This window comes from Camarhynchus parvulus, chromosome Z, assembly GCF_901933205.1.
Source record: "Camarhynchus parvulus chromosome Z, STF_HiC, whole genome shotgun sequence".
Lineage (NCBI taxonomy): Eukaryota > Metazoa > Chordata > Aves > Passeriformes > Thraupidae > Camarhynchus > Camarhynchus parvulus.
In genome coordinates, this window is record NC_044601.1 from 22,024,026 (window position 1) to 22,051,182 (window position 27,157).

Here is a 27,157-nt window from a genome sequence, read left to right on the forward strand (position 1 = left end):
ATGCCTCAGACATGCTTATTACTTCTGAGAATCTGACTGTGTAAGAATAGTTCAGAGTTCATCAACTGTTACAAAACACATCACAAATATCCTTGCTCCCTTCTGTTCACAAGAAGCAGAATTAAGACACCTTGCTTCCAAGGAGAAAGTGCTTGGGCTCTATTTCTGAGCTTACCACCAAAATGCAGCATGACCTTTTGCTAATATTTTATCTCTGTTAGTCTGTTTCAGATTACAGAATTCAGGTTGGTTTGAGATATTTTTTTTAACTTTTAACCACTTAGGAATAATATAGAAAATTTAGATTAGAATCTATGACTTTATGCGAAAATACGTTCTCAGAAAAAAGTGTTTCCATTACTAATTCACAAGAGCATTAAGAGAGAAAAAAAAATAATACCTCAACTCCTCTTTCACTGCAAAATTTGTTTCATATAATAAAGAAAGAAAGGATTAATTTTGCATTTCCAAAACTTTTCAAAAGCCTAAATATTAGAATTTAATCAACAAAAGAAACAAGACCCAAAGGGATGTAGGGCACATACTTCGGTGTGTGATTCTTTTCTACTTTAAATAAAAAAATAATTTTTATTAGGATAAATAAGTCAGGAAGGCAACAGCATTACTATTGCCACTATGTATTGTAACAAGCACAACGTAACTTTACCACCAGCAATCATTGCATGTAAGGATGAGCACCTTCCACTGGCAGATTACCACAGTTAAAGAAAAAAACAAAAAAACAAGCAAAATCCTGCTTCCAAGCTTAGCCTAATAATAATCAATATTTTTTGTTTTATAATACACTTTCTAAAAACTTTTTTTATTTATTAACTATAGCAATGTAACATTTTACTACCATCTTTCTGTTCCTTACACTTTCCGAAAACTAAATGTGAATTCAGTCCAACAACTGGCTAGTACTTTTTTTGTTTTACAAACACCTTCAGTAGGTTTATGAAGTGATCCTACAAAGACCACTCAGCAATGCCACAGAAATGCAGCCATGCACTACTCCACATTCCCCAGCAAGCTGCCCAGCTTCTCCGCCCTCACACACTACCCTCAAGCTGGTGGTGTTTGCAGTGGACTGAAAGAAGTGTCGTGTTTTGGCTGCGCCTCTAAGGGAAGCCCCATCAGCACACTCCTGACGCCCGAGTTGCTTGTGGAGGCACTGTGGAGGCACTGTGGAGGCACAGGCATAGTGCCAGGTGCCAGGGGATGCTCTGGGACTGCACACCCCACCGATGGCTCCAGCCGCCAGCCGTGTGTGCTGATAGCCCTGAGCTGGTGGCACAGCACAGGCACGTGCCTGCCCATGGCACACGCCAGCTCGGGCACAGGTGTTAACTGGGTCCGCAGCTTGTCACACTGAAGTACAGTCAAGATGCAATTTTAGCAGCCAGTGCATTAAAATAAGGAGCGCTGCTGCTCGTTACTTGAGAAAAAGAGAGGCAAAGCTATGCAGAATCCAAAACTTCCACAGCATTTCCACGATTTTTCTAGAGAGCATTAGCATCGTATTAAAATTAGCGTCTAAAGAAAGCAGAGAATTCAAGACATAACAGTAAACAGGTTAGAACACTGATATGAAGAAATATGAAAGTGCTGGACTAAAATCAATAACTGCCTTTAGCAGTAGTCTGAAGAACATTTTCCAATTGTGGCAAAAATCTGCTATTTTTAAGCACAACAAAAATGGATCATGGCTGCAAGGAATTTACAAATGCTAATCTTATTTACACACAAAGGAACAAGTTAAAACAAATCTACCACTAATTTCAGACCTTCCAAGGGAAATTAATCATATAAGTTACCAATTACAAAAATGTATTTTCTCCAGAACACTGCAGAGTTTAGAAAGGAATATGCAGCAAAAATTAAGGTCAACATTACAAATGTTGAAGATTTTCAGGGATAAAAAATTAATTAATTTTAATATTTAACCTTCATGCCTCACTCACTGTAAAATGCAGAATCAGATTACAGTCTCATAGAAGAAATAGAAAAATGTTTCCATTAAATGCTACTCTACTTATTGGTACTAAACAAACTTAAATCCCTAGTATTACTCTAGTAAAAATAAACTAAATCCATAATCATAAAGAGTCACGAGAGATCAGAATCCAGGTCTCAAGCTGTTTGTTTTTTAAACTACAAGCCATGCCCAGAGTAACTGGAACCATAAATATATACCCAAATACTATTTTCACATAACATAAAATATGGAATTCCACAGAATTTGCACTCTAGGCACAGAACAAGTATTGCCTTTGGTCCTTTATCCTGTAAACAGCTTTTACCTTATTTTGATGCTCATTCTTGTCAAACTGCTCCTTATTGTGCATGTTTCACACAATTACTATAATGCCAGGCTATGCTAACTATCATACTACTGATTAATGTTTGACAGAGGTCCCAAGTCTGCCAGGTTATGAGCTACTTGTTATTCTCCATTATCTAATAGAGACTGAGTGATTTTTAATGAGAATCAATTCCATTGAAGAACTCATCTGCAATGCTATAGGTTGTTTTTCTTTTTTTACATGTCCCATTAAGCAGCATTTCTAATGAAAATTCAGTTGGACACCTTAACATGAAACTCAAAATGAAAAATGTGACCAACTGACTAATACGGCATGGTTTTTAGAAAGAGTCAAAACAAATTAGGCACCTTGCACAAAAGGTTCATCTTTGGAACCTGCACATTCTACCTCACTATTCTTGTTTAAGCAAAACAGGGCAGATTAAATACAAAATTTGCATTAATCTCTTCAGCCTCTTTTTCAGGGTTCTTTAGAAGGTCCTATTTACATTTTCATAAATGAAATCTCTGCATAACTGGAGAAAAATTTACCTTGAAAATAGGCCCCAGGAAGCCATCTGGCCCAACCATCCCCAGATTCCCCGCTTAAAGCAGGGATACCTCTGCAAGTCCAAGTACTTTGCTTTACAGAGAATTTTCAACATGTACCCCACAAATGTCTACTTCTCACATCTTAGCTGAGGACAGCACTTTCCCAGTGTGAAAATTTCAAATTTCAAACTTTTCAAAGTTTGAAACCATTTCTTCCAAACCAAATATTTAGCCATTTCCAGTGATGTACTCAGTTTTTTCCCCGCCTTGAAAATGTTACTTAAAATACTAAAGGAATATATTGAAATCCTTTTGATATTAATCACCATAATCATAGACAAGAATCTCTTCATTTCAGTTGCAGTTGCCCTGATAACTGCAACCCTTTTTTGGCTTTTCTTGGACACTTTCATAATTTCTTTTTATTTTTTTTAATCACTGGATATATTACGAGGAATATCCCTCACATCCATTATTTCCTTAGCTCCCTTAGATACACACCAATTATTAGCTGCGAGAACAGAGTGGTAGGCTAATTCCTGCAGCTCAAAGAGGAGTTTGATTCTCAGCCATTCATTTCCTGCCTTGATCAATTTCATACATTTCATGTCACTCTTAATCCTTTAACCCAAAGTGTTTTGGATTCATTCTATCTATCTATTACTAATTTGCCCAATATTTACACTAAATGTGGTCCACGTTGACATTTCCTTAATTCCCATTCTTCTTCCTCTCCTGTTTTCTCTTTCATAACGCATGCTGTTTACAATCACATAAGACTTTCTTTCTTATCATTGCTATTTCACACCTGTACCTTTTAGTTCTATGTACTTCACTTACATATCAAATTCTTCTTATTGTATTCTTTGGTTTATGTTTGGACACAATGGAAAATTATTTTAAAACAGGTATTATTTTAAAGCAGCACAATATATGTTCATCTCTAAAACTTTATACAGACAGCTCTTTTAAAGTGAATTATTTGGGGTAAAAATTATGTCATTTTAAGGTTGAGCGTATGAACAACACTACTAACAGCAGAAAAACAATCTAATCAAATAGCACTTCAGATAAACAAGGACAAACATGATTACAAAAAAAAAGGTGCTAAGCAATTTCCTGCTTTTTTAATTTGTGGGACTTTTTAAAATATTTATCTTCTTCTCCTTCTAACTGATTTCATTAAAAAGAAATGCCAATGCATCAACTTTAACAAATTCGATGCAAGTAATTTATCTTTCCTGCCTCTGAAAAGAATAAGTTTTAATCAACCTATCTTTGCATTAGTAGCAATACTAAAGGGACAAACATACATATTTAAGCGCCTTACTTTTATCTACATCTGTAAAGCAAAATGACAGTCTTTAAATGCCTACTAAAATAAGGGAGATGACTGCTATTTTGTGAAAAAGAAGTGTTAACAGTTAAAAACCGGGGCACAGCTTAAAGCTGTATCTTCTTTGCTGTCACACCCCTCTCCTTGCTAACAACTCACAACCACCTGCAAATCAGTCTATTCCTTTCAGTGCCAGTACAATTTTTCTGTAGATCCCACCAGAAACATAAGGTCTCATAATTTCTAAAAACCTTCAGGTCATCAGTTTTGTTTCATTTTCTAATTTGTTTCACGGCTCCATTTTGCAGCACAGCTTTACAAAGATACCGGCACAACTGTAAGAATGTGAACTTCATTCACCCTCTACAGGAAAAAAACCACACACTTGGGGGTTTGATATATTTAGAGAGAGAATCAACACAATTCTCAATTGCCAGAAGGAGAAAGGGGTTTGGCTTTGTTTTTATTTCTAAGGTTTCAATCTACAATCACAGTTTGTTCTACTGCTTTTGTGCTAGCCTTGAAGGATACTTGACAATTGCTGACATAGGTATCTACTTTAAACGCAAAAAATACCACTTAAGTTAAGCATCATTTAGTATTAAAAACATCTCCAACATTCTAACAAGAACAGTCAAGGAAACTGAACCCCCCACAATAGGCTATTGTCCTTGATGCCTGTTCCAGAGGTAATCTTCTCCTCCTTGGCCTAGAATTTCCTGCCCCATTTTGAACTAGTTTCCAGGTGCCGTGCAGGCCACAGACAGAGGAAGAGAATTGAGAGCAACACAGATTTTACGGTCACTAGCACACATACAGTCCCTTACTACTTTCATGTGTATATATATATATATAATTTTTTTTTGTTAAGAAATTATTTTATTACAATCAAAAATTACAGGGAGAATCCTTTTGGTCACCTCGTCCATCTTTCTGTTAGTATGGCTGTGTCCTATTTTATATATAGTATATTTTTATTTTATACTCCCTGAAAATGTTGGGATTTTTTAATTTTTTGTAGAGCATTCCCCCACATTTCCACCTGTGGGAATATCAGCCATCATCTTCTACATTATTTTATTTGCCAACTTCAGAAAGCAGAGTGAAGGCAGCTGATTCCCTGTACTAAGATTCAAGGCAGGAAGGAAGCAGCACCAAGCCTTCTTCTGCTCCAAGACACATTATCTCCAGCACTCGGACTACTTACTCCCCACAGTGCCCAAGAAGGTGGTGTTTAATGACACCAAAGCATGACCTTAACTCAGAATGCTCATAACGACTTAGTGTTTGGGTAAAAATCCAGGAGTTTTATGAGAAACCATTGGCAGAAATGGAATGGTAGTTTTCATAGAGTTTAGGTCAATTTAACTTGAAAGTCATTTTGTGGCACAAACTACAAGACGCCTTTCTAGCCCAAAGGTTTTCTTCTCAACACTTCTACATTCAGTAAGGTCACTAGTACTCTTTAACAAAAAAAACCAAACACAAAACCCAAACTCCTCCCACAAAAAAAAACTCTAAAAATAAACAAAACACCAAAAAAACCCACTCACACAAGAAACCTCAAATGCATAACTGAAGAGAGTATTCTATTGGAAGCTTAGAAATTAGATGCAAATAAGGAAATAGCGATTGATTCCATGTAAACAGGTACTTTTCTTAAAAAAACTTTGCCTCCACAAAGCCAAAGAATAATTTAATTTTGCAGGCTCTGAGGTAATATGAAGATGTTAACACATGTACAAATACAAAGACCTGTTGCTAGAACAGCACTGTCCTGGGTTTACAGGAAGCAGGTTTTCTGGGAATGGAGTGGCCAGAGGCCAATAGGTGTTCAGATTTTAAATTGACACCAGGCTTGGCCACTGAGGGTGGATGCGCCTCTGAGAACACAGGGGTTAGAAGCAGAGCACTCCCTTGGGCTCTCTCTTTGATTTCCGGCCAGCAAAGAGCCAAGGCCTCCCCTGCCCGGCTTCGAGCTGGGCGGGGAAGAGGAAACCTGCGGCCCGGCAGAGGTAGGCCTGACCCCTCAAGATGGAAGGGTGGTGGGGGCACCAGGAGGCGTTGGGCAGCCCCCCCAGGAGAGACAGAGGGAGAGAGGCCCCGAGAGGATTTGGGCAGCCCCCCAGCTAGAAGATGAGAGAGAGAAAGCTGGTACGAGCCTGTGGCCTTGAAGTGATATCGGCCTGTGAAGAAGGAGGGGGAAGGGGGGAGTGCAGCAGGGAAGGAGCCTGGCCGCGTGCAGAAGTTTGTTAACCCCTTTCTGGACAATGAAGACCTCACAGAGCATTTGGACCTTTCCCGGAGGGGAGATGGAGTGGATGATAAAGAGGAAATGGGCAAGAGAATGACAGTCGGAGCAGTGAGTGAGGCTGGGAGAGTAAAGAAGAGGCTGGAAAGAGATGATGGAGTAGCTGGTTGCTGGACTCTTTTTGGTACAGCCATGGACAGAACCATGCTTCCTCGCGACACAGAGGCTGCATGCAGGGGGGAGGCGATGGCTCAGAACTGAGAGGGTTCCGTTTTGGAGACCCCCCGGCCCCAGGAGGTAGATAAGTATGGGGGGGACAAGAGGTCCCGGGATGAGAGAAAACTGTGCTTTTTTTGGAACTGGTCAAAGCACCCTTAAAAGGATAACCCTTGAAGCAGCTCTGTTCCTTGTCCAGTGGTGGGAGCGCTGGGCATGCAAGGAAGAGGTCACCATGGCCCCAAGAAGGACTCCTCTCCTCTTGATGGACTGGAATTGAGTATTTACAGGGTGATGGATGGAGAGTTGAAATTTGGAAGATGTATTGGAAATGTGGTGGGGGGAGGAGGAGGAAATGCTTTTTGTGGAGTTTGCATTTTCCAGGTGTGTGCGTGTGTGTGTGTGTGTGTGGTTTGTTTTCCTTTTGTAGTTTAGTTAATAAACTTTTTTTTCCTAAGGTAGAGGCCTGCTTTGCTTATTTCCTGGTCACATCTCACAGCAAACACCAGGGAAGTATATTTTCATGGGGCACTGGCATTGTGCCAGTGTCAAACCATGACAAGCACACTACTGGATGTTGTTTCCAGTGGTAACAGTGTGCAGTCTTCCTGACACCCAAACATGCCCTACTCCTGCAACCTTTTTTGACAGAATTCCACACATATGAATTTCATATAAGCCTGCAAATGGGACATGCTTATCTGCATATAAAGACGCATACTAAAATTATAGCTCTTTGGTTTTGACATGCAAAGCTATTTTTGCAGTTTTATAGGCTGATCCATGTTCGGTCTACAATTTTTATTTCCATATCCACTACAAAAAAAAACACCAAAAAACAAAAAAAAAAAAAACCAAAAAAACCACACAAACAAGGGAAAAGGAAAAAGGCTAATGATGAAAGCACATTACGGAACTGCTTAATAAAACAGTGGGAAGAACAGAATTCCCTTTTTTATTTATTTTTCCAGCATCTAAAGCCACATCACTGTAAAAAGCGAGCAGTCTGTCAGGTGGGATTAGACTATTTTGAAAACAAATTATTTTATTACAAAGAAGGAAAGAAGGAATTGAGAACAAGTATCCACCATCTGATGCCTCACTGCAGTGCTTAAGTTACAGCACTGCACATCACATGCTCTGCATTGACAAATATATTTAATCTGTCCATCCATAAGAACAGACATATTAGATACCTTTTTTGGGTAATTTGGGAAGTTTTTTAGAGTCATATCCTTCTTCTGCCTTACTATTTCCACACTTCCTCAAAAGATCTGCTATTGGTCGGTGGCTCACCCTTGGAATGCAGTCCCTCAGAGAAAAACGTTCTCTTCTCAACGCAGCAAACACAACTTACTTAAACATCATCCTAGACAAGCATCAAAGACCTCAATGTCAAAGTCAAGGATAGTTCCAAGTGCTTTGTGACTTCCTGAAGGCCACAAAAGCATACAATTGCAGTTTGAAATGGTAATGTGAATTCTAAAGCAATTTCACTAAGAAAGTAAAATCAAATTACAACTGAGTTGAATTTTCAAGAGCTTTTCAGAATGACAGTTCAGTACTTGAAAAAAAAGCACTGCATCATGTTGCATAACCCTTCTCAGAGTTTTCCTCCATCATTTTCCTCCATGATAATCATCTTCAGTTTTACTCCAAAAAATTTCTTCAGGCTCAACTCGATTTCAGATAGCTCTCAATGAACACTACTTTCTTGCATTTCTGTGCTCTTCACTGCCCGTACTGCCTCCATTTCCCCATATCTGTTTCATACACTTCTGCTCTGTGTTATACCATTTTAAAACATCACTGTGCCAGTTCACCTGAATCTGCCTGGCTACAGTACCCTTGGCAAATTAATGCACTCCAACATAGCAGCTCCCTGCTGCTACAGCAAAGTAGCTCTCCTGAAAAGGTTTACCTTTTCCTTCTGTATGGTGTCTCAAATATATCCACACTTTGAAAGAAATCAAAGAAATAAATTTCAATACTATAACCTGGCTTTTCTTCGTTTCATCGCTATTATTACCAACCCCATTTTGGTCCTCACAAGAAAGACTTTCATTTCCACTAAAGAGGATACAAATACAGAAAGACAAAACTAAAACGTTGACTCAAGAAACTCGAGTCAAAAATACAGACAGGAATATACTGCCATTCAGGAACTCTGAAGCTGTGTAAAAACTGCCTAAACATTTTGGGTTTATATAACACTGTGCTTTACATCCTTTTGGAGCAAGAGATACACTACAGCATAAGGGCTCTAAGGCCTCAACAACAAAGGAAGCCAATCTAATAAAGCATTGTAATGATAATGCTTTATTAGACATGTGACAGATTGTGTACTTAATCAACCATTGTTCAACAACCAAAGAAACAGAAACAACCATAAAAAAAAAGTTACTAGTTTTATGTGGCAGACCTTGAGAGCTTGTATAGAATTTATTAGACATAGCACCAAACTGAGGAATTCTGTCCTACTTGAATGGCAACTCTGATGTTTGAGGAATTTCAAAAATGTTTTGGAATCTGTTGCATTTCTTTGATAGGAGAACAATGCATCTGTTCCTATAAAGATGAGATGACAAAAAAGAAGAAGGAATGGGAATGTGAAGAGGCAAAGTGACCTAGAAATAACAACAAGGAAGAAAACAGCTCAGGAATTGTTTCTCTGTAGTCAAAAGGACCTTCCTGAATCTACAGGTTTTCTTCCTGCCTCTAACTGCATCTTCAAATAAACCTTCTCCATCTGACTATTCTTAAGATCTTCTAATAAAAGGCACTTACTTTCTAGTAGTAAGTTCAGGTATTTTCAGGCAGTGTTTGCCTGAAAATGCACTTGTTCCTGAACAAAATATGTATTTTCTTCCACATGTGTAGATTTTGAAATTCCTTTATTTAGGATTCAGAACAGAGGAGTAAAGATGACATGAATTTGAACTCCTCTGTGAAGTTACTGAATCCTATACTCAGTTCCAGCCTGCAAACTTCCAGAACTACTGGATATGATAGCACATCTAAATTGCCTGTTGGCAGCCCCTAAGGTACTGTGTCTATCCCCCAGAAAGCTTAAGACTGTGGCTCTCCTAAAGATATCAGGAAAAATTTCTTCACTGACATGATCAGGCATGAGAATGGGCTGCCTACAGAAACGGTGGAATCACCACTCTCAAAATGTTCAAACAGCATGTGGATGTGGCACTGGGGATATGGGTTAGAAATGCTAAGTCACTGGCATCAAGATTTTATGATCTTGAAGGTCTTTTCCTGCCTTAAGGATTCTATAATTCTTTAATACATTACTCCATGTCATGAAGCAGGCAAGTGAACCCTTGCGTGCTGAAGTGCCTAATCAAAGAACGGTACACCAACAGAAGTAGTAGTAGTAGTAGTAGTAGTAGTAGTAATAGTAGTAGTAGAGCTCCATAGTAATCTAGATATTGGCAAGTTGTTTTGCTGTCAAATTCCCAGTCTCATAACACGACTTATTTCCAAGCATAGGTATCTCCCAACTTGTTTCTGTTGACATTGCAAAAAATGACAGAGAAATAATCTAGTCTTTTTAACCTTGTTAAAAGTCTGCTGCCTGCCTCTATACACCAGAGGTAATACAAAAAGCTGCAAATCAGGCATTACTAAAAAAGAGAGACAAGCATTTTCAGTAGCTTTGGTTCTCTCCCGCCTTTTGTATTATCTAGTCATTACTCCAAGGCTTCCAAATATATTCTTAGTAACAGGATCTGTCTCAATATGGAAAGAATGTTTTTACTCTCTCCCTTGAAATCTTTCTCTTACTGTCTTGCCACTGAGCATGCACTTCTAGAAATATGTTTTATTTCATTAGTAGTAATTTTATGTAATCATACTGAACAATATTTTTTCAGAGGCTGTAGGCCATGCAGTAGGTTGTGGTTTTCCTATGAAAGGGATCATATTTCATGTATTTCAACCAGTGAAAAAGGTCACTTGTCATAGCAGCTTTTAAAGTTTGTTAAACATTCATACAAAGCCAAGTGGCACAAACTGAGATGCCACACAGTTTCAGATACCAGACTCCTGTCATTGGTAAACAACAGGAAACAAGACAAGTGAAAATCGTCTCCTCTGCATATGATTGAGGTGATGACCTACCTTCTTCCACCTGAAGAGGGACTGGAAAGGGTGTCACAACATTGTTAGACACCTGTTCAATGTCAAATGCTTGGCATTGATACTGTTTGACAGTTTGTACTGCATATTTACTGGCTTGAGCAGGACAGATGTTAGCAACACAGGAGATCCTAACTTTCTACTCTTTCAAGAACAGACGTACTATTTCTCCAGAAAGCCAGATTTGGCAATTACATTAGTTTCAAACTGACAAAAAAATTAGCAAAAGTAGCAGGAATGCAAGCCCAGCAATTTGACAAAGTGTACAATAAAACTGCTTTTAAATCCAAAACCATGCTATTAACCCAAAGATGCTTGGTTTGAAACTCATTACCACAAGATTACTTTTCTTTGACAGTACCATTTTGTACCAAAACTCACAAAACAATTAATTTAAAGAACTGACAAAGAAAAAGTAAAGCACAGGAGAAAATTACAATGGTGAACAGAAATGTAAACTGAATGCAAATGAAGAAGTGTGGGCTCCTTCTACACTGCTCTGAGCAGACCTGGTGAGATGCCTGTCACATAAAACACCTAATTAGTTTGTAATAGTCTAAGCAAGACAGAACTGCTGGCAAGGTATGAACCAACAGAGTAACTGGAAATGGCCCTCCTCACCATAATGCTTTTTAAAGGTACACGACACAAAAGCAAGGCGTGATCTGCACGGAATTGAATTGGTTTGGCAGCTGCTCCTTGTCACCCATTCAACTGTTTTCACAGCCTCTTCTGATATGAGTATTGACATTATCAGGAAGAAAAGACAACCACATATCTTTCCATAAGACATGTGACAGATTGTGTATGGAGGAGGAAACATGAGTAGGTACAGGATGCACAGTCCCAAAGTGGTCCCAAAGTAAGCTGTGGGGCCTTACCCTGCCAAGATGCAAATGCTCTGACACGGATCAGTTTTTCTCATTTGGGCCACACAGTATTTTTACTTAACTTATTTTACACAGTAATAGAATCTGTAATTTCTTAACCCAAATTAAGCAGTTTCATATGCAATGTGAACTACCCTTTAAGTGAAGGTATTTTTCCTAGTATCCAGTCTAAACCTGGTGCAAACTGAGATCATTTCTTCTTGTCCTGTCTTGCCTGGAAGAAGAGACTGATCCCTACCTGGCTATGACCTTTCAGGTAGCTGTAGAGGGCCATCAAGTCTCCCCTTGACTTCCTTTTCCCCAGGCTGAACATCCCCAGATCCCTCAGCCCTTCTCATCAGACTCCAGACCCTTCACAGCTCTGTTGCCCCTCTTTTTGTTATACTTTGTCTACTTCTGCCTCCACCTTCAATTCTCAAAGGCAGGAGTCAAAATCAGTGTTACAGAGCAAAAGGCAGAAGAGCAATATTAGTAACATTAGATTTTCTGTTAGAGCAAGTCCAACTTTCAAATTGATCTCTCCCTAACCTCACCCATTTCTTAGACTACCTTATCTTTCTACCATAGAGCTGGTAAGAAATAGACATGGGAGAGATGGTGGTTTTTTACATATTTACGAAGGTACCATAGAGCTTATTGTCTCAGAAAAAGCAGAGGGAAAAATAATGTCCAGAAGTTCTGCAAAAGCATAGCAAAAGTACTGAATAAATACGGTTATCTTCCATTGCTACATACAAATAAAAGTAACAGTTCATCTGTTAAAGCACTGCATACCTTCTGAGACTAACAGGCAAGAAAATATATAAATGCCTGAGAATTTGCCATGAATCCCAGGGATTTCTTCTTCATCTGAAAAGACTGAAATACCAGGACTACAAAACCAGTTTGGGGCAAACAGGAAACAAGTTTTCTAAGAAAAAAGATGCTATGAACAACTGCATTAAATAAGAAAAGCTCACCATATCTTTATGTTTTTGAACTCCCTCAAGGCCCTAAGGTTTAACTCTGCCTGGCAATGAAATGGTCACCAAGCTTAAACTTCAGTATTTGAACTACTTTTCTGCTGTTTATTGGGACTGACAACAGTACAGTTACATACTACAGACGATTAAATTTACTCCTGCACAAAAGATTCATTTCTAACTGTAGGCCATTGTTGCCCAAGGCTGCAACCAACTACAGTCCACTGGCACCATCATCTTCTTTAGTTCCAAGACACAAAGAGACAGGAAGAAAGTCCTAAGAATGTTCTGCCATGAGCAGAGCATGTGTAGAGGCTGTAACCAGTTACAGGGTTTGTAAATTTATGTGATATAGTCTGTATTCATATATTTTGCATATAGCCACATGAAAGAAATGTAAGTATACTGAAAAGAGATCCTTACTACAAGCTGGATAATTAAATAATATAAAATCACACATGAAGTCAGATAATTAAGTACATGCTGCAGTAGAATTGCCAGAGGTGAGTGCATACTCCTGGAGACACACCCTGTGACAAATGGTTACTAAGAAAAATGTCAAACTACACCAAACTTACAGAACACAGGTTACACGGGCATCCATTTCTATGCTGGTAAGAAAAAAACAAACCCTCTCAGTATTTCAAAAATTCCAGACCACAGATTCATTTTTTCCTCTATTTAAATGGATTTAATCAGAGGTAATAGCTATCATAGATCAAAACCAAACAGTCTAATGCAGGATTTGCTCTTCATTGTAAGTGCGGAATTTCCGTCACTCATGGTGGAGCAATTAAATTTCTGTCATCTGTCCGTAGCAATTTGACTGCTGGAATCAAGTTATAAATTTCAGGCTCATTTTTCTGTGTTTTTCCCCACACTCAAGATTATACTGTCTTTCTTACTACTACTCCTACAAATATGAGGACCTTTCTCATATTCTGAAACCTCCTCTTAGGGAACTTTCTTCTTTCTTAACAGCAGCACTATTTATTAGGGTTTAATACGCGGAACAAAACTCATTTAATGATGTACACCTTGCCAAAAGCAGCAACACTGCCTGTTCAGAAGCACAGAAAAACCTTGTACCAGGACTGTGCTGTTTGAGGCTATCCAGGTCTCCAATTAACTCCGCCAAATAGGAATGAAGAAACCCTTTTCTCTCAATCTAATCCTTAAATATTTTTGCATTCATTCAAGGCCTGTCCTACTTTCTTTTTGCAATTGTTAGAGACTTACAAATACACTTGATGAGAAAACTAAGCTCAGTTCCAGGGTGTACCTACAAGGCTGTTTGTGCTCTGAGAAGGAAAAGGGTGATGCTCTCATCAGAAAAGAAAGTGGTTGAGAGGGAACTGATGAACGTTGGAAGCAATTTACAATTGTTGCAGCTTTGGACCTCATCACAGTTCTTTCAGCATTATTAGTTTCAAGTGTCCTCTTTTTGAAGGCCCTACAGATAAAAATTTTGAAGAAAAAACAAAAAGGCCACATAAATGCATCATCCCCAAAGGCAAGGACTGACATGACGAAAGGAGAACATGCTCAACTCTGTCACCTCCTACATCTCAGAAGTGGGATCAAATTACTAGCATCCACCAACTCCCAATGTTGTGCCACTCCACAAACACAGATTCTTTTCAGAGTAAAACAAAGGGCTAAACTGAGGAGGAAAGGGAAGTACCACCATATTTCCTTACACATTGATCAATGTGCAGGTCCTGCCTGCATGCCATACAGGCTGCAGAGAATCTATAGTGTGAATTAAGTAACTGATGTAGCTCTGATAGAAGATTTCTCATTTACTTTGCTTTGGTGGTTTTTTTGTAACGGATGGGAAAAGTAATCACAATGGCAAACTCAGAAAGTAGAATGGTGTACTTATTGAAGTGAACAGAGCAAAAAGGTATAAATTTTGTTCACTGTCCAGAAATATATAGTAAGTCTGTAAAAAAACGGAGGAAAAAAAGCCCAACACATATACTATTATTTTAACAAGTAAAATATAATAATTCCACGTTTCTAGATTTCTACTTACTCAGTGGAATGATAAATATGTAGTATCACCTCAGTTTCAAATGTAATCAGACTACTGTTTGATTTTCATAGAATCATAGAATATCCTGAGCTGGAAGTGACCCACAAGGATTATGAATGTCCAACTCCAACTCCTGGCCCTTCAGAGCCCCAGGAGTCAGACCACATGTCTGAGAACATTGTCCAAAAGCTTCTTCAGCTCTGTCAGGCTTGGCACTGTGCCCACTTCCATCGGCAGCCTGTTCCAGGGCCCAACCACCCCCTGGGTGAACAACCTTTTACTAATATCCAGCCCAAATCTCCCTCAACACAGCCTCACAATGTTCACTCAGGTTCTGTCACTGCCACCACAGAGAAGACACCAGTGTCTGCCCCTCCTCTCCGTTCACAAGGAAGCTCTGGACTGTTATGTCTCCTCACTCTCTCCTTCTCCAGGCAGAACAGAGCAAGCAACTTCATCTGAAGCTCACAGAACTTCATAGAACTTCATAGCTCATAGAAGTTCACCTCTAGGCCCTTTACCATCTTTGCTGCACTCCCATGGGCATTCTATAATAAATTAGTATCTATTTTATATGGTGGCACTCAAAACTGCCTCCAGGACTCAGGTGAGATTGCCCCAGTGCAGAGCAGACTGGGACAATCCCCTCCCTCGCCCAGCAGGCCATGCTGTCCCTGATGCTCTCCAGGACACACTTAGCCCTCCTGGCTACCAGGACACTGCTGGCTCAGATTCAACTTCCATCAACCCCCACATCACTTTTCAAAGAGTTGCTGTTCAGCATCTCATTCCCCAGTCTGTCCACAAACCCAGGGTTGCCCCAGCCAAGGTGCAGAATCTGGCGTTTGTCCTGATTAAAATACATTTGGTTAGTTATTGCCCATCTCTCTTAATTTGTTGCAGTCTCTCATGTGTCACATTCCCCTGTTAAAGCATCATGATGTTACGGGAAATTATTTAAAAGGAAATAAAAGTAAAGCAGGATAATATTATCTGTCTTTCGCCAAAAGTATTACACTACCAGGTTCAGCAAACCAGCACAATTATCAGTTACTTTTTTTGTCTTGCATTAGCAGGCAAAATCCTGTAAAAATTCTTCATATACATCTATAGAGAAGGAACAAAAGAAGCAAAATATTGATTTTTCACAAGGAATATCTACATAGTATTTATACTGAGAAACAGAGCTCCCCCAAGAAGTTCTTTATGGTTAAGAATAAATTCACAGATTAAATAAGGAGAAGGAAAATAAGAAAAGAGCAAAGCCTTCCATAGGACAAATTCCAATTAGATAAATGAATCTAATAAAATCTGTGGAGTGGATTTACAGAAGAAAATTGGATAACTATCGATAGACAACACTGGGCAAGAATAATTTATTTATCCTAACGATTTTCAAGCATAAATGGTAACTACAGATCATGTGTGAAAATACACAGTAACAAATACCTTATATAGTAATGTGCCTTACTGTATCCTGTTAATGATGAGTAATAGCAACCACTCTTTAAGAACACACTCCTACTTCCCATATTCCTCTGTGAAGATATTCAGCACCAATTGTGTGACATTTCCAAAGCCCTTCAATCTTTCTACACACTTTGATTTTATTATTTATTTATTTATGTGGCTTCTCCTACAGTTATAGAAATTTATCACAGTTATGTAAAAAAGTCTGGACTAGATAGCCTAAGGAATTACTGCTATTAACAGTGGGAAGGAATGTGAGAGTGTGTGTCTGTGTGAACAATTACCAAATAGATTACTGGAGGAAAGAAATACTAAAAAAAAACAGCACTTTTTGGCATCAGTCTTTGTTTGCAAATCAAAAAATCTAAATTAACAACACTCTAAATTGTCATGTTAATTTGTGCTCCTTCTACTGGTCAATTGAATCTATAGCCACAAAAATAATGATACCCTGTACAGACTCTCCAGACTGTCATGTTGCTATCAACAGTCCAAAAATCTGAAACCAAATTTACAATTAAAAAAAAACGTTATACACAGCTGCTAAGTTACACATTAGTTCTCAAATGCCACCTAAACTCATCAAAATGTCATAAGGGAAGCAAAGGGATCTTGCAAATCAAAAATATGTTTCCTATTACACCAGTTTGTTTCATGTGTCTAGTTCATTGACATTTCACTTCTCTCAGATTCTGAGATGAATTATACATTTGAAAAAATTAATCATTGTAATAAAACACTGTTAATTGGATTTTTAATTGGAAGTTCCTTTTTTTCTCTTTCTCATACAAAACATCAGCAGCAACCAAAGCAGCCTAGATCACAGGACAACTTGGGCTGGAAGGCTGTGTCTGGCAGCCCACATCATCCACCCCCCTGCTCACACTGGGGCTAACACAAGCATAGTTCCATGCCTGAATATAAGCAAACAGCAAATCTGTAACAAAACCCTGTAAAAACAGTTTAACAAAAATCATGAGCTCTGATCACAACTCTTGCTAGTCACAAGTAGTTTATTTCCTGGGAAGTGCAAATGTCACTAGTAGCTTGAACCACCTGAAAGAAATAAAGAACACCCTACTTTTGCATTACGATGGATTTATTCCTCTGGGACTCTGTATTTCATCTGAAGCTGACAAAATGTACTCTATAAATATTTATACAGCATATACCGGACTTATTTTTATTTCTCAACACACAAGTAACATCCATATAGCCACAGGTTTTATGATTACCTTTCCTGAAGAGATAATTTAAATATTAATTTTAAATGTCATCTTGTGAATAAGAACAGTTAAAATGTTCAAGTAGTGTAATTTGTAGTAAACACAAATGTATGGTATAATTAATTTTAGTTAGCAAAAGTGAAAATAATAGCCCATTTCATCTGCCTTGCTCAGTATGGTTTTTTTATTAATAGGCTTTATTTTTTCTATGCACAAAAGAAACTTCTATTGTCATATACAGATTAGAAATGTAAACACTTAAACACTTCCCACAATGACTGACTTCAGAATTGATTCTGAGTATTATCTCAAAAAAAGCAAAGAACCAGGGTGACAAAGAGCACTACTGCCCCCTAATGAGCCAGACCATAAAAGCTCCTCTGTAAGAGCATTTTGTCTTTCCTGAAAAAAAAATCAAGTCATTATATCCATGAATTATGAAAAAAAAGTGAAAAAATAATCCAATCATTAAGAATATACATTTTAAATTTACACCACATTTCCGCCTGAAAGGCACACACAATTTCATAGAGGAAAAGAAGAGGTATCCTGTAGCTACAATTTTCAGATGCAATACTTAATGCACCAAGAGATCACAAAGATGCAAGATACAACAGAAAAATTACCAACACTAAGCAAATATTAGTCAATCTTATGTACTAGGAAGTAATCCTGTAGTGATCTCCACACCAACCCAGATTTTTAAATTTTAATGTCTGTACTGTGAGAGCATCAGTTTTCTTGTTGCATTGTTTCATCTAAATGCCCACCATAGTTTATTCTAGGCTTGTAATTATCTCAAAGTAATTCTGATCTTGGTATCCAAACATATCCACAAAAAGAAGTAAGAGAGGAAACAGTATAAAAAGTCCACTATATGAATTCTGTTTGTACAAGAAACAGAACTTTCTGTCTTACATGAAAGTGACATTTTTCTGTCCATATTTTTTAATAGTTATGCCATAAGAACTGAATCTGTATTCAATGCTCATCAATGTAGCTTGGGCATAAAATTTTGTCCAGTTCCTGTATCTGCAGCAATGAATTGCTGAAAAAATACAACTGCTGCAAGTCTTAGTGAGAAGCACAAACTTAAGCTGTGTATTCTCTTTTATTTCACCATAAATCAGAAATTCCACTCCCATTAGTAAAATTACTGAATTAAATGCAATGCTAAAGCAGCAGTGAGTTCTGATTTCTCCCCTCAAACTCCTTATACTGAATTTTTCATAGGTAAGCATTCTGACAGACACCACAGAAATAAATTTCAATTTCCATTAGCAAGATAAGGTTAAAAGCAAATCATGTGTCTAATTTGAAACATGCCAGCTAACCAAAGACACAGATTTTATGAATAAAAAATTATGTTGTTTAGGGAGTTTGGATTCTGATATGCCACCAACTCACTAGAATCCTTGAACTTAAGACTCTACCTTAAAACCTCCAAATACTGGGTTTCTGTGGCCTCATATAGTGTCATCATTCACATATATACATCAATAGCACAGAAAAGTTGCAAGTGATGAGCAATGTCTTACATAACTACACACATGGTAGAAAGCTGCAACCTACTATGTATTAAAAGCACAAGACATCACATGCTATGTGATAAAAAATATACTATCTACAAAAACTTTAGAGACCTAAAATAACCATACTCCCTATTTCTCCTGTTACAGCCCAGAGAGCTGGTAACACAGCTCTCAGTCTGCTGAATATTTATGCTATTATATCAGTATTTCACAATTCCAAAAGTTTGCTATAACTTATATGAAATACAAAAACGAAAATAATGACAAGAATAACAACAATTAAGAGTTCCAATGGATGCCTTTAAAAGAACTTCAACATAAGGTCACCATGACAACTCATTCCAGCTCTGCTGACTTATATTTCTTACCTTTGAATCTTCATTGCTCACTCCCAGCTCTAGCACAGCTTGAGGAGACTTCAGCTTTGCTTGCATGGACTCCGCCATTTGAAGATTAAGCTGCCATCCAACTGTTTCAAGCTACAAAACACAAGTTTAGATGACAATCAGATGGTACAGAAGCACTGACGTCAACCCTCAGACCTGCCAGTGGTCTGTCAGTGAACACAGTGTCACAGTCTACAAATGCTAAATATTTGTATACAATGCATAATATTTGTATACAATTTCCCTCAAATTACCTTGGACTCCAGGACAGATGTGCTTCTCCCTTATCAAAATTACCATTCAAACTGCCTACTACCACTCAAATAGAGCAATTTCCTGTGTCTCAGATCTGATGGACCCAATCCATAGAACAAAACTACAGATCCAGAATACAGTAGCTTCCTCTTCTTGGGGAAGTTTATCAGCAAAGTTGCAGATTCAATTTCATATTTATTTTACTTTCAGGAAAAAGAAAAAAACCCAGTAAATAGTAAACCACCTAAAAATGGTGATTTCTTAATCCACAGATCTACTCATGTGTGTTGTACCATATGCAGATCTTAACGACAAAAATAATTTTGCTTTTTGAATCATTAATGCTGAAAGGACAAAACCCAGGTAAGCATGTGAGCAATAGAATTTTTAATAGAATTTTTTTAAAATACAGTTCAAATTCTTTTTTCATGTGAAGTTATATTCAAGCATTATTAAGGTACAGCTCATACACAAATGAAGTACACAACAACAGAACCACAAGGCTTCCACAAAATGATCTTCCTGGCCTTAGTGAATAGTAAGAAGTAGAAATACAAACTCTTACCATCTGCCAAGATAATTTACACACAAATTCTTTTTTATCTAGGGTTTCCCCTCTTCTAATAAATATTGTGACTGATTTGGAAAAGTGAAATAGTGCCACATCTTCATTAATCTCTTACCAATCTAATAGCTAAATTCAGCTAAAATCATTAACAGAATAAAGCCATGCCAAAGGCCTTGTACTGTGAACAGCAATACAAGCCCTGCATCCTACAGTGACAGTAATCTCTAGATGAAAGATAGGAAAGGGAGCTCCTCCCATGGACACAGCTCAAGGACAGAACTTCGAAAATTTCTTGCAGCTATACGATTTACACTTACAAACTAATATACTTTATACTGCATTTATCTGTATGCAGGATGAATAGCAGAACTATGTAACAAACACTGGCCACCACATATCTACGCATACCAGAAGGAAAACTATGTATCATGATATATCTTAACCACCAAGGCCAGTACAAGATGGTTAGGGAGTTTAGACAAGACCACAGCTAAGGGAAAGACATCACCTCAGACTGACACTGTGCACAGCTATAGGAACAGGACAGCAGGAAGAACTTCAGCAGGTCAGCCTGCAGTCTGCCAGCTGCTCTGCAATCAATGCACCACTCAAACTTCAATTTGTCATAAAAATAAGGAAGTTTACACTTAATAAAATCCATGAAAGCATGCAGACCACATAAAGGGACTCAGTGAAGATGTTCCAAGACCAGTCCACTTCATTTTGAGCATAGCTTTAATAACAGTAGGCCCACAGCTTATGAATTAGATGATGTTTTAAAGAAAAGTTACATAACTTATAAAAGCAGATGAATTTTTAACCATAATTCTGCTTTGATTTTGATTTTCTCTAACTTGATTACATCTTGGATAGTGAAAATAATAGTGCATAACGCATCTGACCCAAAAGTACAGAACAATCTAGAGTGGATTCTGTGTAAATGCTCAAGTCAATCACACCAATGCACAACTCTGCTAAGTCCCTGTGCTTGCCCCTATTTTCCAGGAAATTATACCAGAATGACAGAACTAGAAAACATTTTTCTCTCCACAAACTTCAATGAAATTAAGAAACTAACTCTGACTCTTTCAGGAGTATAAAGATAGTACCTTAAAAATAAAAAAAAAAAACATCTTTCAGGAGTATAAAGATAGTACCTTAAAAATAAAAAAAAAAAACCAAACTAAATAACGGGTTTTTATCAAGAAGAAAAAAAGTATAGTTAAGAAAATTGATAATGGTCAACAGAAAAGGACTCAGATCCTAAGGTACAGGTTACAGGGGTGGAAGGAGGCCAAAGCAGGCAACTGGTAACATAAACAACCTATTGATAGAACAGCTCATCACTAAGGACAAAAACAGAGACATCGAGCTCTGGAATGTGACAGCTCTTCATACTACAGTCACTGTGGTACAAGCCCTCTGCTCCTCATGTTAGAAAGGACTTTCTATCAGCTACGTAAACAGTTTATTACTGTAGTACAGAAACCAAGCCTTAGACAGGATAGCAGCTTACCCAGGATCATAAGACAATGCCACTAGAGACAAAAACAATATACAAAGTCTGACTTTTAAGACTGAAGCTGTTAAATACTGTATACTCTGTGTAGACAGAAGAACAAACCACCTAAAATAAAAAAAAATTAAGTTTGTGTTTTCTATTTCACTTCTAATACACATCTATCCCAGAGTACTGTAGAGAGCTCAGAACAAATGCATGCGGCAGCAGACCGGCCTGAGTTTATAGCTGAGGAGCAGTTGTAACTCTTGTTTCATATTGCTTTACCTTAAAAATTACTTTGTTTTCCTGTATGAGTCATGATTGTTTTCTGTTTTAAATATACTTGTATGAGAATAAGCTTTAATTAATAAATAGCATGCTGCCTGAGGCATCAAAATGGTCCATTTTCTTGAAAGAAAAATGCAACATGTATCTGGCAATGGTTGTGTTCGTTTACTTAGAAGACATTCAACATCTTGCAATGTTAATTAACCTTTTGAGAGTAGTGACACATTTCTGCATGGTATTTGTGCCAAGGCAAACTATTTGTTAGTCACAAGGTGGTACATACTTTAGGGCAATTTTTTTCAAATATGAAAGGACTATAAAATTATTTTTACTTCTGGTATAAAACCTGTTACAGAAAAAAGAATGATGAAAGAACAGTGCCAGAATCTGTGATATACTAACTGAAAAGCACTTACTGGGGCAGAGGAGAAGTATTTCTCCATGCCTAGCACGAAAACAAAGCCGTGTTTTTAGCTAGTGTAGACCTCCTTCTCACAATTTCTTATCAGCAGGTTACAAATATTCAAGCTACCTTGTCAATGCAACATTAAACACTGTTGAAAATATACTGTTTATTTCTGTAAATTCCCACTGATCTCTCTGGCACTTATTTAACTTCAAAGATATGTTTAGGAAAAAAACACAACAAAAAGTAAACAGGTGCAAGCTGGAAAAAAGAAAGGGAAATAAATATAAGTACTATGCCAAACCAATAGTAAGAACATATGAAAATGCTTCAGATATGTTTTATGAACCCTCTGGCAAATAAGTCAGGGCAATAAAGATATGAGGAAGCTTTCATCAACCCCTGTAAATCCTCTGTTGTTCTGTCCATTTTGTTTCATTCAGGCTTCTGAAGAGATTACCATGGCACTAGAGACTCACAGACATGGGAGAACTTAAGCACCTCTCTCTTCCAGCACTCACTCTGTACCAGCTGTAGAAGAGGTAAGATATCACTGCATGTTGAACTAGCTCTGTACTCCCTCACCCAGAAGGCTTCTCAGTGGCCACCCACAGCTGTCCCAGGGCAGATCCACACCAAAAAGCAGCTAGTTCTCCTGCTATAAGATCTGACCCTTCAACTGAAGATGAGCAGCACCTTTACAGGTACATAAAAACATCACCTGGTCTGTCCGTGATAGCCACAGTAATTTTCTTCCAGTGTAAAACACTGGATTTTCCAACTCAAGCCCTATCCAGCAGACATGCTAAACAGTAGAGCATAGCATTTTACACAGTAAGACAAGACATCACCAATCTAACATAACTATGGCAAAATATCTGTGTGAAAGTCACTGTCTTGAAAAAGCCCAGTGCATTAAATGTCAAGGCACCCTTTACAGCTGATATAAACCTCAAGCACAATCTCCAGCTAAATCAAGGTTCACACAGTCAAAATTAACACCCATAGAATCCACCATTTCTCTTACAACCCACTGTGTTTTGGCATACTCTATTGTCTCTTCCCAGTATATCTTCACCACAGTTCCTTACTTCCACTTTTTGCTGCCCATAAATATTATTACAAATTAAATCTAAACTGAGAAAAAATTCCAGAAGTCTGTCAGATAGGACAAGTTTCTATATTAGTTGTCAAAAATACTTCTCTCAACTACACAGATATATTTTACACTCTTCAACGAGAAATCAAATCTTCTTTGGCAACGAAATTCAGACTAATCATCTCAACTATACAAGAACGAGGCTGTCAGACTCAAAATGAAGGACTAAAACTTTGAGAAGGAAAGCAGAACAAAAGTCAATAACAGGCATGTTGCAGGACTTCAACCTGAAAGAGCAAGAACAGAGCCCAAGTGAACAAGAAACTGACACTAAAAATGGTTGGCAAGGGCCTAATTTGAAGGAATAAAATAAGGGGAAGTATTGTGAAACAGGGACAATGAAGTAGAACGGAATTTCAGAAAATATGTATTCACCTTAAATTTCTTCCCTAATACCTCCAACTTCAGCCAAACTTCTGGAGCAGGGTCCAGTATTTTTAAAGAACAACAGAAAAAAGCGGCTTAAATACTCAGTACCAGAGGAGGAAAAGAGGATATTTTTCAGTTGGTCTTGGCTGATAAACTGAGATCACACCTCCTGTCTGTCTCTACACTCATAAAGACTGGAAGTTTGCTTTAATTTTAAAGAAGAAAACTTCAATTTTCATGTAAATTACCTGTGGAAACCCAGGGAACCAGGAATATTTCTCTGTCTGCTCTGGGGTGTCCTGGGGAGCACTGACTTTGACCCTCATTTGTGGAGAAAGTTTCCTAGACTTTAAGATAGACCAGAATCCACAAAAGTGTGAAATAGATTATAGAGAGTAGTGTAGGTGTATCACTTGGTGAGAAATTTAGGTTTGGGGATTTTTTAGTATGCTGTGGATGGAAGCAAGATGGAGGGCACAGGGTGCTGTCCAGGGTTTCTTCTTCATGCTTCTTCTTCCTTCTTCTTGGATTTGGGTGGCTGGGCAGAAAAGTCTGCCGTGGGGGCTCTTTGAGATCAGTTATTGGGTTAAAAGGGAAAATAATCTAGGTGTCATTAATTGGATAGTTTAGTGTTAAAAGACCTTGTAACAAGAGACTGTTAGCCATTTTGTGCCTTCTAATGAAAAGCTGCGGAACTCATGGTTGTGAGACTATTTTACTGATAAGAAATATTAAAAACCTGAATCAGAACATGAACTACTGTCTCAAGTGCCTTCAATCTAGACGCAGAGAAACAGGTAATTATCTGATTCTAGAAGGGCTGTAACATTTCATTACAGAAACTACAGAAAACCAGTATTATATGGCTCTCTGCCACTCAGATGTGGCAGCTTATTTTTTACCACAGTGCCAGCAGGATGCCCTAATACCATGCAAACCACTATTTCTCATTCATGATTTGGCACCTGTTTGTTCCTTAGAAAGCGCTTTAAGCACAGACTCATGGAAAGTAAGAGCAACGATGAGTTGCTCAACACAGCAATGAACCTGCAAGAACCACACTAGAGAAATACTTGGACACACAAAATCAACAGCACTGAGATTTTTATAACCACCAGGCATTTAGACAGTTATGAAACAGCCAATTACTTTACAGATCAAATTTAACCTGTTATGAAGATCTAATTTTTTTGTTCAAGTTCTTGCTCACCCTTTTCTTGGCAAGATTTTCTGCTTTCAGAACATAAATATTCAGAAAACATACTTAATTCAAAATATGTGGACAATTATTCAGTGCTACAGGTTAAATGTTACTTAACAATCCACTACAGATAACCTGGCTACAGGAAAATGGTATAAATATCCCGTCATATCCAGTATTAGCCTTTCTGGCAAGCAAATGATCAGGAGCATTTCTACCGGCAGAGCGACAAAAGCTGATTAGCAGTTAGCAAAGAGCAAGAAGAATGCTCAAAACCAGTATTTCATCTTAAAACCCAAAAAGGGAGAAAATCACAATTCCACGCTGAACTGCTTAACAAGCCCGGTGGGGAGAGAATGCAGAAGCAATTCTAAACTGGCAGCAAGTGTCCTGTGGTTTTATGCTTTTGAAGGAAAAAAGGTTATGAAAGCCCCAGATGAGAAAGGAACATATAGCATAGGCAAACTAACATATCCAATTTGTAGAAGTCTACTACTAGTACTACAACAAATGTTTTCAGTATAGCCTAAAAGTAATTGGTAAATAAAAGTGGTAACATCACCATATAATAGTAATCTTTGAAAACCAGCTGTAAAATGCAGTTTTTCAACAGTATTATTTCAATTCGGTATCTCTTCCACTGTCAATGGGCTACAGTTTAGTTTGTCTGCTTGAACTTTTTTAAAGCAACAAAACTGCGCAACATGTGCCTTTTTAGGTAGCAAAAGATTTGCATTACCAACTTCATAAAAGTTGCTAAAGCCTTCTAACATGACTGAGGAGAATTTTAAAGCAAACTGAGCTTATACTCCACAGTCAGAATTATAAGCCAGTAACATGAGCAAAATGAAAATAAATCCTACCATTCCTTCTGCAAATTCAAATCTTGGCAGAAAGCTAAGTGCTTCTAATCATAGAATGGTTTGTGTTGGAAGGAATCTTAAAAATCATCTAGTTCCAACTCCCCTCTCCTCCACACACATGGATACCTTCCACTAGACCAAGTTATGCAGAGCCACATCCAGCTTGGCCTCAAACACTTCCAGGGATGGGGCTTCCACAGCTCCTCTGGGCCACATGTTGCTGTGCCTCACCACCCTCACAGTAAAGAATTTCTTCCTAACATCTAAACTAAACCTACCCTTTTCCTCAGTTTTTAGCCACTTCCCTTCATTCTATCACTACATGCGTGTGTAAAAAGTTCTTCTCCAGCTCTCCTGTAGGCTCTCCTTGTGGGGTCATCCCCTTCTGGTATTGGTGCTGAAAGACTTGATTAACATGAACACCCCTGTTCTTGGTTGCCAGCAGCTTTTTATGGCACAGAATGCCTCTGTAGACTTGCATAGCCAGGAAATAATATCCAGGTCTCCTGACTTTACGTACATACTCAAAGATTGACTTCAGGGTAGTTTAAGCACATTTATAGGTACTTCCATTCTCAGGCACTCTGATTAATTTAAGGATATGCCAAAGTAGTGAAATTGACTTCATTTTGTCTGAGATTTTTTAAAAACTGCATAAAGTAAACAGAATGCCAATAACTTCTTACTGGCTCATTTTTTTTACAGGTACCACAGAAAACAGTCTTCCATTAGGCTCAAGCCTAACGAACTACTGCAGACAAAGTAGTTCAGTTACAGCAATACAGAAATTACTGTCATGCTCCACTGGTATATAGATTCACCCATTTATTTACAAATAATTTAATCCTTATTTTGAGAGACCATTTAGTTCAAAATGATTTGGTATTTGTAATAACTTCGGTGTTACTGAACATGAGATTAAGCTTTTCACAGCCTGAGAAAGAAACTGACATGCTTGAAGCTCTTTCTATTAAAAACACCATAATAATGCACAAGTGCACAGCACTATTTTTTAAAGCTACACTCTCATCTATTTCTACTAAATGTGGTGTATCTTCAGTTTACACACAGCAGCTACTCTGGAGGTAAGTTCAGCTTCACTACATCAAGGCTCCCTACTTAACAGGCTACCTTAATTCATAGTTAAAAGTAAATATTGACATATTAAGATTGCAAAATCTAACCACCTACTATTTTAGTGTTAAGAATGAGTAACTAACACTGTCAAAGACTA

At 37.9% G+C, this 27,157-nt stretch overlaps 1 protein-coding gene across 1 annotated transcript in view; it reads right to left on the reverse strand.

Annotated features, from left to right (window-relative positions):
- COMMD10 (COMM domain containing 10) overlaps positions 1-27,157 on the reverse strand; it is a 111,098-nt gene that overhangs the window by 68,787 nt on the left and 15,154 nt on the right. Inside the window, exon 5 of the mRNA XM_030968007.1 lies at positions 19,296-19,406. Within this exon, the coding sequence (XP_030823867.1) occupies positions 19,296-19,406 (111 nt within the window). The remainder of the gene's footprint in view (positions 1-19,295; positions 19,407-27,157) is intronic.